Genomic DNA, 18,737 nt, shown 5'->3' with positions numbered 1-18,737 from the left:
AGGTCGGTGGTTCGATCTCAAATATCCTTAGGCAAGATACTAACCCCATGTTTGCCTACTGGTGGTGGTCAGAGGGCCCAGTGACGCCAGTGTCCGGCAGCCTCGCCTCTGTCAGTGCGCCCCAGGGCAGCTGTGGCTACAATGTAGCTTGCCATTGCCAGTGTGTGAATGTGTGTGTGAATGACTGAATGTAGTGTAAAGCATTTGTTCTTTGCCTTTCATCTTTTTGATGGTTGCATAGTAACAGCCTAACTAAGAACTTTCAACAAAAACACAAAAGTGATTTTACAAGCTTTTGCCATGAATAGTCAAGATTTGAATAGACAGAGAAAACATTCTTACAGAGTTTAAAGTGACCTAGATGTGACCTTAAGGTTTTTTCATTGCAAGTCCATTCAGAAGACAATGAACAGTTTTAAAACTAGTCATTTGAATCTTTTCTTGGCAATTGGTAAGACCTTTGCCACAGGTGTGTCTTTCCCTCACCTTCTGGGCTTCTCGCCAATGTCCATACCACCACAATGTCTTTGTTCTCAGCCATTTCTGTTCACACCGAGTTCTCTCAATGGTACACAAGCTGGAACTTGGTGGGGTATTCATATCATTGTTCCTACAGGAGCTAGGTGACTAATACAGAAGGACAAGCCTGCACAGACTGTTTATACTGAAAGCAAAGAGGTGAATGATAGTACCAGACAAATTCAGTCGCTCTAAGCCAAACAAAAAAACAAAACAAAAACAAAATGCAATTTTGAGACAATTTTAATATTGTCATCTAGTCTTTAATAATACTTAAATCACTAAAAGCCTGAAATTTTCCAAATAAGATGGCTTCTTTTTTCTTTGCTACATAAACCACACAGGATAAAACAAGTCTTCTACAGACAAAATATACTTCATTATGCTCCCAGGTGACGCTTCAAGGTGGAGACAAGATGGGAAAGCTTGATTATGTCAGCACAAAGGTGCCACAACCAAGTCAAATATTTTGTTTAGGTCCTCAAAACGCAACTTGTTCATCTGATAGCAGCACGCAGAGTAGGAAAAAACAAACAGACTGATAACTATTCCGTCATTTTGAAACCAAGAACAAGGCTTTACTCAAAGACAAAGTATTTTTAAATCGATTACCTCATCCTCTTAAATCCTGTTGCTCATAAGAAGTGATCAACCTGTACATTAGCTACTCTGAAGTATCCACAAATTAAAGAAACTTAAAAGCAATGTTTGAAATGATTAAAACTAATGTCATCCAGGCTGCACTTTAGCTGTAACATATCTTGGTTGCAGTTAATCATTGCTAATCAAAAGGTATTCTCATCAAAACTCAGTGTGAGATAGGTTTGTCTGCAGTTACAACCAATAATAGCTCATTTAATGCCATTATTAATGATTTATTTTTATTATTAACTGAAGTTACTTAGCATGTTTTACTGAGCTTACTACTGGACTTTATAAACTCATGGAGCCAACCTGTGCAAACAGGTGATTTCCATTGAATAGCATCGCCTTATCTCAAAGAAGTAATCAATGAAATCACTTGTGGTTTGACTTTTATTTGCTCAAGTTAGTGCAGGTTTGGACCCAAAATTAACCGATGCCTTTAAACCCTGATGAGCTGACATCTTAAAGGACATATTGGTATGAATAATATTGGCAAACCTGCATCAAAGTGCAGTATTTGTATTTCGGTAGTTTAGTTCCTGGTCTTAATTATCATTTTACCTTATTTATATATTTGTTTTATGGACTTATAATGAATGCCAAAATGTTGTTTCCTGGAATAGTGTTGCTCTCAGCTCTCATTTAATTTTATTACTCCCCTGTTTATTACCTTTAACTTTTTAAAAACCATTTTACTGTCCTCTTATTGGTTTTAATAACCACTTTATTAAATATCTGTTTCTTCTGTGGATTTAACATGTACATTTTTAGCCTTTTTTTAATTGTATTATTGTTGCTTTTGCTTGTTTTTAAATCAATAGTCGCATTTCATAACATTTTATTACTTTGTCTGCTTACATTTGTCTATTGATTTAGTTTTATATCATCTATGTAGTGCTGTGCTACAGACTCTGTAGTACCTTAAGCAGTATATTGTGCAACCGACTGGAACCAAGTCAGTCTTGCACTAGTTAATTATTCAGATATTTTTTGTTTTGTTTTTGTTTCTTTGGGGCTGAGGGACACCAAGAAGAAAGAAAAAAAAAAAAAGAATTTAAACAATGTAAATATCATCAGTACTGACAAGGTGAAGGTTTGCACCCCATATTTTTAGTAAGATGTAAAATCCTGCAAATAGTTGAATAAAACCTTGAAATCGTTTCACGAAGCCTTGGCTTTTAGGGACATGTGCTGAGAGACAGCAGATCCCCCCCCCACCAGGTGTTATTCTGAGCTGAGGCAGGCTGGGGCCATAATCACACAAGGCTGCCATTCATGTCACCTGACATTGACAGGTGGGTTACTGCCACCTCCAGTTTGCTTTCTGGACAGCAGAAAACGAAGCAGCTGGGGAAGATGGGCTGGTTATCAAATGTCAATTCATAAGACTATGTTCTGTATTGATATTTGCCTCAAAGCAAGTGAAGACAGGGTTTTATGGTTCCCACTGATGAGATTGCAGTGATCTAGTCATACTTTATTTCCGTCATGTGGTAGAATGAATTACATGCGTTTAATGAGAAATAAGCAGTCACTTATGGTTACTACTAAGTACATTTAAAAAGGTTAGTCATTTTTCCTATGGGGTAACACAGGCGAGATCAGTGAATCACATCCGGTATGCAACACACATCCACCTCTTGACAAGAGCGAATGTAAAGAGGGGCGTAAAATAAACGACAAAATAAGTTTAACAACACATTTAAATCTTAAGGTTTAAGAAAAGTAGCGTGTTAAATATTTAAATCTAGCTTTCCTTTGAAGTCGTAGACGAAAACAGGGCAGGTTTAAAAGGAACCTGCTGGCAATAAATCATTTTCTATGTCGGGTACGTCATCTCCTGGCTTCAAAAATAGCCCTAAAAACGGTAAAGCACGGTCGGAAAATAACAACCGGCACTACAGGAGACGACAAAGAATGTGAGAGCTCTAAAAAGGGGGTAAATTAAGCTAGTTTTCAAGCTAGGAGGTTATTTATTAGCCAACTTCCCAACCCCCCACCCTCGGCCTGTACAACAGAACAACAACAATGGGTTTGGACTAGTTGAACCCGTTTAGCACATTTCATCCGGATTTACTTTTCAGTTCAAGATAGCGGGTTTAATCCGGTTTCTATCAGGTTTAACACTTACCCCCAAAATCCGCAGGGACACCTGGGAGGTAGAGTCGGAGGTTTGCTTCGTTCACTAGTGTCTCCCATGACTTCCAACACACACACACACACACAAACACAGGCACCCACACGCGCGCGCACCCACACACACGCACACACAAAAAGCCGATAAGGAAACGCGAGGCTGGGGATGAGTCCGGGGCCTGGTCGTTCAATGAGAAAAAGCCTTCAACGCTCAAATTACACAAAACGATAGCTGTCCAATTCCTCCGAAAGTCCACACATGGGTAAAAAATAAATAAATATCGCGTCGGCAAACTCGCTTCAGCCACAAAAAGCCTTCCGTTAAGTCAAAGGAAACGGCTCAGTTTGAACTGGAATAATTGAACAGCACTCAAAGCAATCAGCTGGATGTTCGGACTTTACGACCGACAAACGACTGGAGGGGGGCGTTCCGGTGTTTCAGTCGACACCAAAAAGCTTAAAATGAACACCGCCCGTCCACCTATACGAATAAAACACAATTATGGCGACGTTAAATGTGTGGGAGGGTGCGAAAAAATAAAAAATAAATAGACTGAGCAAGGCCTTCCCCTCTTGACAGTTGAGGACCACCCCTATTCACACGTCGCTGGTATGAAGTATGCTAGGCCGGAAACGCGTCCATCAAACCAGAAATGTCAATATTGGCCAACGAAATGATGGTAAAACAGTATGAACTAACACCGCTTCTACACGGAAAACATCCAGAATAAACACATATGCCAACATTTCTGAGTCGCCGTGTTTACTTTTCTCTATAATCCTGAGTGTTAGTATTGGAAAGGCAAGTGTACAGCGAGTACTGTACAGTAAGAGTAAGCCATAGATGTACTATAGAGTAAAGCAAAACAATGAAGCTATGGACCAAAGCAATAACAACACGTTTTAAAACTACAGTTAACACTCTATATATTGTGAATTGTCTTTTCAGTATTTGAAAATGTGGATTGTTATATTTAAAAACATTTATAAGGGAATAAGTGAAATAGCAAAGTAAAAGCAAATTTTATTCAAGAACTTAATGAAGGTAGCATCAGCATGAGATGCCTTAAAAACATAATTTCTTTACTGTATTGTTTTTTACTGTTAAATGCAGTTAAAGATTGCATTTACTGAAAATCATCCCCAATATATAGTGCACTGTGCAAAAGTCTTGAGCAACCTTCATCTCTTTATAACTGCCTTCTACGGAGTTACCTCTATTTTTAGGTGGTCTTGAGCAATATTTCTCCAGGATTTCTGAGGTCTTTCAAAGTTTTTCTTTGGGCATTGCCTGCTTCTGCACTCAGTCCAGTCCTCGCACCTGACAAATTTAAAAGGAATGTTTTGTTTCTGTTTTTTCAAGCTTAACACCAACCCATGACTCATTAAAACACAATGACTCTCTAGAGATGACAACATAGCAAAGAACCAGTTTGAAATTTTATCATTATCATACCAGCAACCTGTTGCACTAGTGTCACTCATGGCTGTCGCAAAGACACATCAGAATTTCCCATTTCTTTAGATGAATCTACAACAAAGAAACAAGGAAAATTTTGATTGGCAATATATATATATATATATACACATACATACATATGTATATATATATGTGTGTGGGTGTGTTTGCTAAAGCCTCATCAGAGACATTATCTGTTGAAGGGCTGTTGTCAAGAAACCATTGCTAGGGATGGGAAATGGAGAAAATGGTAAATGGCCTGTATTTATATAGCGCTTTACTAGTCCCTAAGGACCCCAAAGCGCTTTACATATCCAGTCATCCACCCATTCACACACACATTCACACACTGGTGATGGCAAGCTACATTGTAGCCACAGCCACCCTGGGGTGCACTGACAGAGGCGAGGCTGCCGGACACTGGCGCCACCAGGCCCTCTGACCACCACCAGTAGGCAACGGGTGAAGTGTCTTGCCCAAGGACACAACGACCGAGACTGTCCAAGCCAGGGCTCGAACCGGCAACCTTCCGATTACAAGGCGAACTCCCAACTCTTGAGCCACGATCGCCCCACGAAAAGGCTGAGGTATGCCATATTATACAAGCCTTATGGAGTGACGGAAGGTCAGGAGAGAGTTACAACATTATCTATTAAATTATCTATTACCCCCTATGTAAAACATAGGGGAAAGTCTGTCATGGCTTGGGGCTGCATTTCAGCCAGTGGTGATATTATCAAAACTGATGAAATTCTAAACGCAGAAAAATATGGTCAGAATTTGATCCATGTAATATCACCTGGAAAACAACTGATTGACTCCACTTTTCAGCATGACAATGATCCCAATCAGTGATGAGATGGCCTTCCCAGAGCCCGGACCTCAGTGTATGATCATCTTGACAGAGAACAGAACGGAAAGAAGAACTTTCAATGTCCCCCCAAAGCCAAGAGAATTTTCTTGAAGACTTAAAGAAATTACAAGAAAGCTGCCTAAGAGAGTTCAGGATGTGTTAAAGAATAAATATTAGACACACCAAATATTGACTTTAATGCTGGTTAGAACTGTACAAACTACGTTTTTACCTTATATTGCTTTATTTCCTACTTTCATAGCAAAATAAACAAATGAGGGGTGTCTCAAGACTTTGTACTGTTTCACAGTAGTGTATATACTGGTTAGTAACAGAGTCTGTGGTCCTACGAGCTGTAAAAACTCCTTGGATGCAAGTTTCCTACCTGCTGGAATAAACAGTGCAACTTTTCTCACTATGAAAAACAAGACAATAAAACTTTTGATTTTCAAAACATGACATTTTAAAAAGTTTTATGACAATAACATCTTCATAGGCAGCTGTACACATTAACACTGCCCACAAAGCTGGTGGGGCATCAGTGCCCGGCCCATTAATGTTACACGATTATCAATCAGCACCATTTGGTGTGTAACAAAAGCTCTCAATACTTAAAACCAAAGGTGGACTTATTGTATTGCTTGAATCAAAGAGCTTCACTGTGTGTAACAGCAGCGATTCTGACTAGCAGGTGTGTGTGTCACCCTCTTACAGAAACAAAAATCAACAAACAACATCGGCTTTTTTTGTTGTTTTTGTTTTTCGTAATCACATTTTTAACAGGCATTGAACACGAGGCAGTGAGATGCAGTCACACATTGATGGTGAAAATAAGTAAAAGTACACATAAAGTTAGATAAGGTATGGAGAGTACAACCTGAACAAAGCCCTATTTTTGTTCTCTAGTTATTAAGGAAGACTTATCAAACTAATGGGTAGTTGTCTTAAATGTATTGGGATGGTTAAAGAAAGCTTACAGAAACATCAGTGAGTCACCTAAGGTAGATAGGTATTTCAGGTTATGTAACAGCAAACAAAGGGTTTCCAACAAATGATTTTTTTTCTTCTTTTTAAATAACGTAAAAGTGCAACATCAGGACACAAAGAAAACACAGCACTGACACTTCATTAAAAAAATGCAAAAAGAACTGAAATCAAAAACAACCCAGAACCACAAAGATTTTAAATTAATTTAACATAAACAGCAAGATACCAAATCCAGCACTCCAGTACTCTACTTCAGTCAGAAGACCCAAGCTACAACCCTTATTTCTGTATACTTGAGTAAAATAAAGTGCAGATGGAAGCTGCTCATGTGTCTACAGTATAAAGTTAAACTTCAGCAGCCCAAGTGCAGCCAAATTTGGTCCTCTAAGTCCCATTTCCCCCCCAAGCTAATTGAGTTCCCTAATCGTGTGTGTGCGCCAACCTATTCAAGTGCTTAAAATATTAAATTAAGACACTCAGTTAAATCTTGGTTCGTTTTAGTGAGATCATTATTGAGGTATGAATTTTAGCTATAAAAAAAAAAAAGAGAGAAAAGGTCACACTGCAAAGTTTAGATTGGGTGTCAAAGCCTGCTATCAAATACTCCACAGCTATTACTTAATATGCAGATAGATAATTGGATTAAATGCCATTTGGATAGAAATGTCACCTAATGCATTAGCTCGACAGCTTTGGCAGACCTTTGAACTATTTACTTCCAAAGTTTGAAAAATACTCAACTTCTACTCTGTTAGTTGTGATGGTATGAAAAGTGAGTAGAGTCAGTTTAAGACAGTTTCTTAAAAAAATAGCTTAACAACAGTACTTTCATTATTAATCGTACGATTAATGCATAAAATTCAAATACCACCCCCCCACCATGGACTTACTGCTCTTTGATAATACAGTATAAACATGTTTCAGTGTGTGCCTAACCTTTAGAGAAAGATTTCACCTTCATATTTTTTTTTTAAAGGATAAAACTTGAGTCTTAGTTCCTAAAAAGTACCTTCATATAAACGCAGGAGATATGATATCTAATGTTGAGCTTCAAAACTGGGAAGACTGGAGCCCTAAATGCTGTTGCTACCAATACACCAGTCTCTAATGTTGCACATATGACAGACGGACTATGGATTATGACAAAGACGATCGCCTTAGCAGTGTTGTTGTAGCAGTGCTGTCTGAACAATGAAGGCTGTGCAAAATGGCGTTCTGAGGTCCCCCCCGCCCACCACTCTCCTTCCTCTCAACATCTTCCAATAAGGGGACGTTCTTAATGATGGGAAGAGGAAGAGGATGAGGAGGAAGAGGGCTGGGTGGGCAGCAGGCTGTGTGTGCGTGAAGGTCGTTGAGGTCGCTGCTGCTGTTGCTGCTGCGTAGTAGCTCCAGAATCAGAAGAATCCAAACCCGGGCTGCCTTCACTGACCTCGGTGTCCAGCTGGGCCGGACACTCAAAGTGCACGCAGTGGAACACCTGCAGAAAGATCAAGGTTAAATATGTAAAGGAGAAATCGATACACAAATGACTGTTTATCTCAGATACTGGACAAAAGTTAGTCTAATATCATAGATCATTATGGGAGTGACAATTAGCCACTGTGAGTTAACCCCTTTGATTGTTTTTGGTTTTGTTTTTTTAAACCATCAGCCCGGCACCCGGCTCATTTTACAATTACAAAATGAAAACAGTTTCAGAAAAAATTGAAAATGAGCTTTATGGGCAGGAGTGCACATAAGTGGTCCACAGGTGCAACCACTTTTCTGAGAATACGCGCTTCTTTTCCGGTTCGGACTCCTTTTGACAAAGCAATTACTTTGGAACACCAAAGTAATTGCTTAAAGGAGCTTCATCGACATCTTTAAGAGCTCTAAACAAATGTCTGTCCTCCTCCAGAAAATCTTATGTACACAAATGCGCGTTGCAACTTCTTATCTGGTACGCATCTCTTATTTTGACAGCGAATGCACACCTGCGGACCACTTATGTGCACTCCTGTTTATGAGGATATTTGTTTTATGGAAGCAGCACAAAGCACTCATAAGGTACTGCTGTCTGAACAAAGACAGAAAAATCAGCTCCACCTACATGTTACCATGTGCAATTCACGTTACTGTAACTCCTCAACCTTTGGGCTGGAGAGAAAATTCAAATAGTTCCTCGTGTAGGTGGCCTGTATGGTACTTGGGTTATAAAGGGTTAATCATTCAATTCTGGCTGTTTCTCAGATGTTATGGGGCCACCCGCTACTTGCCAGATCTTCAGCCCCATCAGATCGCAGCATCCCTCTCTCTCTCTTTGTGACATGACGAGATAAAGAACCAATGGCCACGCTAACCAACACGACTCTGCGGTGCCCACATCCATAAAATGGACGGAAAGCTGTGTCCAAGTAAACTGGCACATAACCACCCAACTCAATGTCTAACTGTTTTCTGTAAAGGTGTGGGGATGTTAACTATCGAGGAAGAAGGCCACCGCTGCTAGCATTGCGAAGTTCGCCACACTCGACAAACTTGTGGGGGCGACGTCTGTATCAAAGGCAGAATCTGACTTTGGGAGGAAATCATTAACAGTTTCAACTGGCTCAAAAACACACAAAGAACATTAGCAGACAGTGTTTAACCTCAACTATTGGAATGTGCTAAATGTGGATCCTTTTTTGTGTTTGAATAACATGTATATTAAGTCATAATTTTTTTACATGGTGCAAAAGGAATTTTCTGTTCTTGTTTCTTTATTAACTTAGCTGATTGTAACAGCTACTTTAGCCACCCAGTGATTTTTGAAAAGTACTCGCTGTACAATTACTTGATTAAGCACAACTTATCAAAAGTTTGTTACAATGTAAAAAGAACTTTCAGCTCCTCTAAAGCTAAAGCATTCGAACAAAGAGACAGACGAATGAACACAGACGTCCATTTCAAACCATGTTTTCACCTCATTAGCGGTGTTATGAGTCCCAACAATACGGATGAAGGAAGCAGGCTGCTTATCAAACTTCAGTGTCTGCCATGATCTGTAAGAGAAAGCAATTAAAAACAAACAAAAGAAAGATCCTGATTTATCTCTGGTTATTATCAAAGTTTCCAGAGAAGACCCTGAAAATTTTCTATGGACCTCAGGATCTGCTTCATAAGTGTTTGTCAATAACTTTTCATTTATGAATGTTCACATTCGGCTTAGAAGAGCAGCACCTACTTACACACGGATCTTCTGAAAATGAAAATCATCAAGAGTTCCAGGATTAGAAATAGATCTTTATAAGTATTTATTCTCAGACAAAGATGGAATCCAGATGGTTCAAGGTGACTATAATCAGACAGGCCTTTGAAAAGTGATTGTGAACACACAAATCAGCAAGTTTCTCTGCTGGGGTCGAGAGTTTTTATTGAAAATAGTATTTGGAACAGGTAACACTGAGGTCTTAAAGGCCTCTCGTTAAAGACTTCAGGTACATTTATTTAAACAGAGGCCGACTGCGGATCCTTCTTTCAATAATGCAGATTAAGCATGTTCTTTAAAGCCTTCATTTATTATAAAATAAAGGCTCTGATTCCATTTTTAACCATTAAAGACACTGGAAGAGCATCGGTAGCTTAAGGTGTGATTCAGAAAGTAAGAAAAGAAGAAGTGAACCACTTACCGACAAGCTACCCTGGTGCGGTCAATCACTTTTGTCCACTGCTGTTGGTTGGTGGAAACTTCAATGTAGTAACTGTAGGAGCGCTCATCGCAGTCCCACAGCAGCAGCCTGAACACATTTGTCTGTGTTAATGCTATTTTACCACAGATTTTTAAATGACTCCAATGATAAGAAACTGTTGTTAATAACTTATAGATATTAGGTACAGTACATGCAGAATAAAATTCTCCAGCTCTGATCTCTCCAACAATTATTTCTTTTTCTTGTATACGATTCAACAGAAAAGCTTAAATAAAAGTTTGTCACTGGATGGAAACAAACACTTTATTGTAGCTGTGATGGAAACGTTTGATTTATTACAAGTAACACAATAATGACTTCATCACAGCTGCTGAGATTTGAACTCAAAGCTAGTGCACACTCACCTCAGTGATCCGATAGAATAGGGCTGAGCTAGCTGGATGACGATAGCCCCAGAGCCCAGCTGATGACAAGTGTATCCCGAGTCCCAGTCGTAGTTGCGGGTGTCACCGTTGAGCAAGGCATTTCTGCTGCGACTCACACCCTCGATGACGCTGGCGCAGGCAGCTATAGTGGCCACATTCTCACTGGGCACTGCAGACATTACGAGCAGGGTTAAAGGCTTAAATTACAAACATGAAACCCTTTCTATCTACACAAAAACACTGCAAACTACACATGCAGTGCAGACTGTCAGTATTTTGCTGCTTACCCACAAGCCCGTTCTCCAGGGTGAACGAGCGGTTGGTGAACATGCATTCAAAAGCCACGAGGTGGAAGACCTTGTTGACCGTGTTGTGTGTTCCTACAATACGAACATATCTGAAACACACAGGAAATAAATGAATGACTACATGAATAACAGGTTATATCTAAAAATCTTCAGATAAGCACAAGTACACTGACACTTTTTATTGCCTCTTATGTTTTTAACACCGCTTTAATTTTATTAATGCTCATCATCTGATTCCAGTGAATTTTATTGTATTTTATATTAATGAGACAGTTTTCCATCCAAATGCCTTTCTCTACAGTGAAGTGCATTTAGTACAATTTGTATTTTGAGAAGAGGAACAAAACTTCTTACAACATGGCCATGTAACACAAGAACACAAATATTAACACAAGCATTTGTTTTACAAAGTACCAATTAAATAAACATTCTTTTGACAACTCAGTTTCAGGTTTCTCTTTAGGTGGTGATATCAATTTCAAACAAGCATATCACTATACTTACTTATATTTTCACTTTTATGGTGAATTTAAGACGATTAGAGAAAGAATAATGGTGTAATTCCCATTACTGGCAAGTTTTAGTCATATCTTCTGACATCCATTTGAATGTTTTGGCTCTATTATCTTTAAAAGGCATGGCAACACATTACTCAAAATCAGGAGTGTCAGGAACTTCACGTCAGTGTGTCTGGGAAGGACAGACCAGCTACTGGCAACAACACTATTTGAACTCAGCCAGCTCGAGAGGTATGCAAAAATACTTATGCTTCTGTCATCACACGGGCAAACAAGGCGGTTTGTACAAATTAACTAACTGTAGCAACCCAAATACACACCCTAATTGTACACGAGATTAAGGCAAGTCATGACAGAGCACAAATAAGCCCCTTGTGCAAAGCCAAAAAAATGGCAAAAATGGGATGGGATTTTATAGCTTAGGCCAGGGATTAATAAGCACTGGTATAACTGGAAGCCATATGATTTTGGTTTGGTTTACCTGCAAACCCGGGGTGCGAAGTACAGATTCTGCCACGAGCGGCAGAGATACTTGGAGTGGTCAACAACACGCACCCAGTCCAGCTCATCCATTGACACCTCGATGTAGTATGAGTAAGACCTGTAACAGTCATACAGGACACTAAGTATACAAAGCACCTCAGATTTAAGAGGGAGGTTAAAAATACAAGTGCATAAGAAATGAGTTTGACTCTATAATGTGCTTTAAAATACACATTTTGGTCTTTTTTTTTATTTTTTATTAAGAAGCAGCACGTCTTATGTAGTCAGCTCTAATTGGCCCACACTCTGCTTGGACCTTTTTATCGTTTGTTTTATCAGGATGAGCAGAGAATATTTTACCGGCTGTCTCTGTCCCACAGCAGCAGGCGGATGTGGTTGATGATGGACGGTTGGCCCAGTTTGACCTGAATCCCAGCTCGGCCGTCCTCTTCGATCGGGTGTCTGGAGAAGCCGTGGTCCAGGTCGTAGTTCTGGGTGTCGCCGTCGAGCAGCGCTGACTTCAGCTCTCCTTTCACTACCTGAGCTCCGTATTTCATGGTGGCGATGTTCTCCTCAGGGACTGAAAACCAAGATTTGACACCATGAACGAAAGCACAAATTAATGCTTTCAAGAAGCAGATAAAAAACAAAAAATATTCACACATTACAGTTTTTAACTGCAGCTTGATGTGAACGCTAATCAAACAAAGGACAAAGAAGACTGACTGAGCATTCCCCGGTAGTTGAGGTCCATATTGCGGCTTTCAGACCGGGCCTTAATGGCGTCCAGCAGGTCATCTGGGCTCACGAGGCTAGACGGTCGCACCACATTCAGCATCTCGGTCAGAGTCATGAGGGGCAGCCGCACTGCAGACATCACCTCGTAAGTGTGCTCGCCATCCTCATGCTGCCGGCACCAGCGGCACAACGCTTGGAAGATCTCCTTCTCACTGGCAGCAAATGAGTCCCTCCTGACCACAGTCAGCAAAGCATTCTGCAGACACAGGTAATAAATTATTCAAGGGAAGGAAAACACACCAGAAAATTCACAAAATGTAGTGCTTATAGCTTATCTTGTTTAACCACATTTTATATTACTGTAATGGCTTTTTAAAATTTAATCTGTAAAAAAGTAACTAAATTAAAACCTAACTGCCTTTAAGAAGATTCGAGGGGGTAATTCACCATCATGTGTGACCTTTCTGGGCTAAATTATGACATCACTGTGTAAAAGAGAACAAAGTGTGGCAGAATAATATAATAAAATTAATGAATATAGTTTTTTTTTTCTTCAAACTAAAATACAAGATGGTTAAAAACAGATAGAAGGCAGCTTAGTACTCATTTTACAATTAGACTGGTCAAAGAACAAAAACCAGGAAGATCAGAAGCCCTTTGATTATTTATTATGTGAATGGTTTTAATAACACTGATTTTCAGGACTGCAACTTTCTTCTGTTTTAGGGTTCTGATGGACGCAGGAGTCTAAATGTCTCTTTAGGGTTAAAAAAAAAAAAGGTTTAAGCCTTTAATAAAATCCTTTTTTTAACTGATAACTTATTTGATTTTACTTTTCTCAGCCACACACACTTCATTGTTATCCCTGCATATAACATATATAGCTGTTTTTATGTGAAAGTGACAACACTTTTCACTTAATATTTTATTACTGATAGATGACTGATACAAGACTTGGATCCATACCAAAATAATAAATCACAATTAAAAATTAATAATTCATTTAAGATCACTTATGTATACCTTTCAGATATCTATAAAAATACATTTTTAACCTATGCAGAAGTCCTGCTTAGATAACAGTTGCCATTTGCTGAGCAGTGTTGACTGTCTTTTGTAGCTTCTGCTAACTACCACTAGAGGTCACTGCATCTACATTTTTAACAGAAATAAAGACTAACACAAGAATGAAATAATACCAAAACCTACTACAATTCTTCTTCCATCACTCTTACCTTGGAGAGCGTGAGGAAACCTTCAGAATTTAGCACTTCAGGTGCGTGTCTGTCCATGTAAGTACAGCAGGCTGCAGTGAGCGCGCTCAGAGAGTACAAGCTGGCCACGTCAAACACCAGACAGACATTGTTGGTATGCAGGATGGTGCGGAGGAAGTCAGATGTGGAATCCTCCAAAGGCTGGAGCCCGTAGCGGTGAGCCAAGCCCAGGAAGTCCAGTAGCACCTCTTCCCGGGCAGAACTGAGGCTGGCCCGGCCCGTGTACAGGTAGTTCAACAGCATTGAAAAGGCTTCAGCCCGAGTCTCCTCCAAACACACCTCCGCCTGCGGTTGTGACTCTTTCATCCCACCGTATAGCAGGGCCCTAAAAGGAGGCAGAATATGCAAAAGTTTACATTTTTGTTTTTTATTATTTTTTGCCCCGAATAAAACCATGCAAAAAACAAAAGATCTAAATTCTGCTCATTGAATGAGATGCACTTTAGACAGATTAGATAGTCCTTTACACCAGCAGGATTCGATGGCAGTAGGGAACATAAGGTCTCTAGTTAAAAAACAGGAATGAGTTGTGGAACTAGTAAAAGATCAAAGTGACAATCGGGAGTGGAGTATGTTATGCTACACCCAGACCACAGTCCCACCATGCACAGTGCCAATAAGATCACAAGGACCACAAAAACATGGAAAAAGATGCCAGTGAGGCCCCAAGAAAGATGACTTGGACAATCAACCACTGTTGAACAGGCATTGTTCAGTGGAAAACATATTTCACACCTTATACAAGGTGGAAAAGCAAAAATAAAGTGATGCTACAGAGGATTAAAAAAGGTATATTTTGTATTAGACAGATTTGGGAAAGGAAGCTTTTGAATAATTTAGTCATTTTAAAAAAAATAAAGATATTTTTTTCCAACTAGGAGTTTGAAAAAACTTTGTGTTGTAAAATGATCAACAGGGTGAAACAACACTGCGCTGTCTTTTTTTTTCTTTTCTTTTTTAAAAAATTGCCAGTTTGTCATCGTAACGTGAGTTTTTTTCGGTTAAAATTAGTATTTATGTTACTCACTATCAGGTGTTTCAGGACTGGAATTAAAAAAGGCGCCAACCTCTGGCTAAGAGGCATTTAACTTTACCTGAAGTAGTGACAGCGAGCTGCCAGGATGACCCTGTGCGCTGGGAAGCGCTTTCCCTCCACGATGAAGGTGACATCGCTGTACTCCTCTCCGAGCACCAGGGCTCCGAGCTGCTCCGACAGCAGGTGGATGTGGTCGATTTCCGACACGGAGGCCAGTGGACGCAGAGGGTGACTGTTGCTCATGGTCGACGGCTGTCAGAGTTACATCTGGCACAGGAATGCACACGTTAAAACGAAAGCAAAACAGGCAGTGACGGAAATTTTTTACCTTATGTTAGCTGAAGGTAAATGCTAACTGGAATGCACTGAAGGAAAATGGCTTCTGTAATCAAACACCGCTGACGTCAAATCTCATATTTTTAAAGTGTACGTTAAAAACACTCAGTCAGCAAAGTAAAACGACAGCAGTGAAAATACGATGTGAATAAACAGCTAGCTCGGCTGTGTTGTTTACAGCCGCTGGTGTCGCGGATATTTTGACGCCTCGACTAATCGTTAGCTCGAAGCTAATTAATGTCTCTTTTCTCGCTTTAATCTGTGTTATAAACTTACTGAACAGCAACCATTAACTCCGGTATTGAGATAAAGTCGATCTCAAACACACAGTCGTTGTTATTTTTTCCAAAATGCAGGAAAAAATCAGCCGTTAACCCCCTAGCTCTTCCAACATTACACCAGCGGAAACCTCTTCGGGGGCAAAGGAAGAAACATCCGGTTCAGTTAAGATAGTTTCAAAATAAAGGCTCCCAACAAAGCGTGTGTATCATCACATTTAATAGTTTTATTTTCATATACTTGACAGTTACATTTTTAAACATTTTATTTAAAAAAACGTATTGAAAAACAAAAATCATGAGATCATACTGTACATGCATAAACACACTCAGAAAACATAAACATAAATACTGAAACATAAAAGATGCAAACTTCTAAGGAAAAAAGGAAAATAAAATTAACAATGTCAATCACTGATTCTAAAATAAAAATACTACATAGCAGCAAACTTCAGGGTGCACGGATTTATCGACTAATTCGAAAAAGTTGATTATAAAACATTGTAGAAAAATTCTATGCTTTGATGCTTCCTGTAATGCACGGCTATGTGTGCCGGTGTGTTAAAGATGTAGACGTGGGCGTTAAACTCACAGTTGCAATACAAACGTATTCAGGAGCATGTGAATAAAACGAGTGTTAAACAGAAACACGGAGAACACACCAGCAGCATTAATGATGACGCGGCCACAGTTTAACGTGGAGCTGGAGTCTGTTTACACACCGACAAAAGCAAAGAGCCGTTACCGAGACAGTGAGCTCAAACAGAGTGAAAAACGTGTGTATAGCGTCCAAAGGGAACCGTGTAGGTGCTCCATCCATCGCCCTTTATTTTACACTGTGTAAAATCAGCAGTTAGCCTCCAGCAGTTGTATTAAAATATTTAGATGAACTGTTAAGTTAACTTAGTCTGATATATGTTTATGTCAAGGACTGCGCTGGCAGACCGTGGGGATGTGGGGAAATAGGACCCAAAACTCAGGACTCTTCAGTGTAGACAGTGTATTTACTTGATATTATTTATATATTTTTTGCATTTAATACAATGTTTTCTTTAAAAATTTCAATTTCAATATGGCATATAAAAATCAAAGGGTTTTGTTGGCAGGGTCTTTGTATGCAGTTAAACTTTAAAACATTGCATTTTCTAAAATGTAAGCCAATGAGCAGTTTATTCTGAAAGATGTCTGTTTTTCTCTCTTTTGAATAATTAGAATAGAATAGAATACAATAGAATAATCCTTTAATTGTCCCACAAGGGGAAATTTGGTTGTAACAGCAGCCAGAAAGACACGTATACAAACAAACAGTACACAGGACACAGAACAGAAACATACACAATTTTTCTTACATATTTACATATGGACAATGGTTACTATAAACAGAGTACTGTAAATTGTTGTAAATTTACAGTAAATTATTATTGGCCATTAATAAAACAAAAGCATTTCTTATCCGATCACTCGATTAATTGATGGAAAGATAGCTGCAGCCCTAACATACTTTAAAGCTAATTCTGAGACTTTTAATATTAAATATTACATTTTAGTAATAGAAATAATAGAATAAAATAATAATTGGCTATAGAATTCCAAACAGTCTGACCATAGTCACTAATTTTCATGATCTATCATAAGTGACCCTGTGAATGTGCATTCTGTAGGCTGTTCAACAACAAAGAAAGCAACTAAGGCAATAATTGAGACATTTGATATTGCTGTGTTCATTTTAGGCATAATGAGGACAGATGATAAACATATCCCCTATGAATTCCAAATTAAAAATTAATATTAATCCACAAAAATTATGCCATTTTACCTGCAGGTGGCATCACAACATGCTGAAACAGACATACCGCTCATTTCATTGTGTCTCATGGAAATGTCTCCAAAATAACAGAAAGGCCTAATCTATCTGCAGTGTTACTCATGTGTGCATGTAACTTCCTTCTTACTTCCTTATGGTGACATGATTCATATGGCCTTTTGATTTTCAGAGTTTCATTCATTCAGTCATTTTACTTCTTCTTTTTTTTTTTTTATCTTTTTTTAATCATCTCGCCCCATCCCAAGCATCCTCTTCTGTCACACCAATCCCCTGCATGTCCTCCTGCACTGCATTCCTAAATGTCCTCCATGCAACATTATTTATTCTGTTCTAGTAAGTCTTATATCCCTGACCCAACCCATGATTCCATTTAATTTCCCCTTTAAATATTAACGGAAATAAGACAAAACGGTTATATCATTATACACGTTAATATCTTTTTTTTTTTAAATCCGTTTTCATAAATTACTGCCAATTTACAGGGACTCACACAGCTGAGTTGTTGCTTCCTCTTTTTAAATTGAGGAAACCCAATTTTCTTAAAGATGAGAAGCTTTTTCACAGAAGCAGCAATCTGATGTTTAAGTTCTCTTTTTCTTTACTTGATGGTAGCATAGAGGCTGCTGGCATCCGTGGAGGAAGCTTTAACAGTGGCGTAGGTAACTGTCTCACCTTCATCACTGTCATTTTTACCCCGAATCTGGAAGCACACAGAGCACAGGATAGTTCACCAGATGTAACACAACACAGTGAAAACATCATTTATAAATGCACCAATGAAGCTGAAACTCTGATCATATACATTACTTTGTTTTTATTGTGGGTCTTGTTGGCATAGGTGATGGAGGCGTAGGAAACACCATCTTCTGGATCCACCTACACAGTGAAGAGTGTTACTACTACTTTTAGCTTACTGCAATTACACATTCTTGAACAAATTGAAACAACAGCTGCTCTGGGTGTGGTGTGGGCAATCTTACTGTTTCCTGGCTGGTTTCTGGTGCACACTTAGTGACTGCAGGGTTTGAGGTCAGGCCCTGAAGAAATAAATATGTAAGAACTGATTTAATTCTGGTCTCTGAAGAATTTAAGCATCACTCGTCTAGTGTATCCGTTACATCTCCGCAGCTTTTAAGTTGCGTGAAATATAAATATATACAGTGGGGCAAAAAAGTATTTAGTCAGCCACCGATTGTGCAAGTTCCCCCACTTAAAATGATGACAGAGGTCAGTAATTTGCACCAGAGGT

The 18,737-nt window shown here is 39.1% G+C and overlaps 3 protein-coding genes across 3 annotated transcripts in view; all 3 read right to left on the bottom strand.

The window, feature by feature from the left end:
* The window catches only part of zfand3 (zinc finger, AN1-type domain 3), a 12,089-nt gene extending 8,210 nt beyond the window's left edge, over positions 1–3,879 (bottom strand). The window contains exon 1 of the mRNA XM_005751896.1: positions 3,296–3,879. Within this exon, the coding sequence (XP_005751953.1) occupies positions 3,296–3,363 (68 nt within the window). The 5' untranslated portion in view covers positions 3,364–3,879. The remainder of the gene's footprint in view (positions 1–3,295) is intronic.
* A 2,886-nt stretch (positions 3,880–6,765) lies between these two features.
* btbd9 (BTB (POZ) domain containing 9) lies at positions 6,766–15,830 on the bottom strand. Its single transcript, XM_005751895.1, has 11 exons — positions 15,662–15,830; positions 15,108–15,316; positions 13,975–14,338; positions 12,728–12,995; positions 12,362–12,581; positions 12,000–12,119; positions 10,980–11,089; positions 10,672–10,861; positions 10,247–10,354; positions 9,541–9,619; positions 6,766–8,076 (listed from the first exon to the last, which is right to left on the bottom strand). The coding sequence occupies exons 2-11, from the start codon at positions 15,290–15,292 to the stop codon at positions 7,876–7,878; spliced, it is 1,845 nt and encodes a 614-aa protein (XP_005751952.1). The 5' UTR covers positions 15,293–15,316; positions 15,662–15,830; the 3' UTR covers positions 6,766–7,875.
* Positions 15,831–17,709: 1,879 nt separating this feature from the next.
* Positions 17,710–18,737, bottom strand: part of LOC102211371 (uncharacterized) — a 4,473-nt gene continuing 3,445 nt past the window's right edge. The window contains exons 7-9 of the mRNA XM_005751894.1: positions 18,469–18,525; positions 18,296–18,364; positions 17,710–18,188 (exon numbers count right to left, since the gene is read on the bottom strand). Coding sequence (XP_005751951.1) covers positions 18,087–18,188; positions 18,296–18,364; positions 18,469–18,525 — 228 coding nt within the window. The 3' untranslated portion in view covers positions 17,710–18,086. The remainder of the gene's footprint in view (positions 18,189–18,295; positions 18,365–18,468; positions 18,526–18,737) is intronic.

The sequence above is a fragment of the Pundamilia nyererei genome, unplaced genomic scaffold, assembly GCF_000239375.1.
Source record: "Pundamilia nyererei isolate P.nyererei 1_Seehausen unplaced genomic scaffold, PunNye1.0 scaffold00332, whole genome shotgun sequence".
Classification (NCBI taxonomy): domain Eukaryota; kingdom Metazoa; phylum Chordata; class Actinopteri; order Cichliformes; family Cichlidae; genus Pundamilia; species Pundamilia nyererei.
This window is presented reverse-complemented; position numbering and strand designations above follow the sequence as displayed.

Coding starts and splice junctions, on each gene's coding strand:
- btbd9 (XM_005751895.1), bottom strand. CDS start 15,292: ATGAGCAACAGTCACCCTCTGCGTCCACTGGCCTCCGTGTCGGAAATC. Junction 10,355..10,671: donor TATTCTATCGGATCACTGAG/GTGAGTGTGCAC, acceptor AAATGTGTTCAG/GCTGCTGCTGTGGGACTGCG. Junction 9,620..10,246: donor CGCACCAGGGTAGCTTGTCG/GTAAGTGGTTCA, acceptor TTTCTCTTACAG/ATCATGGCAGACACTGAAGT.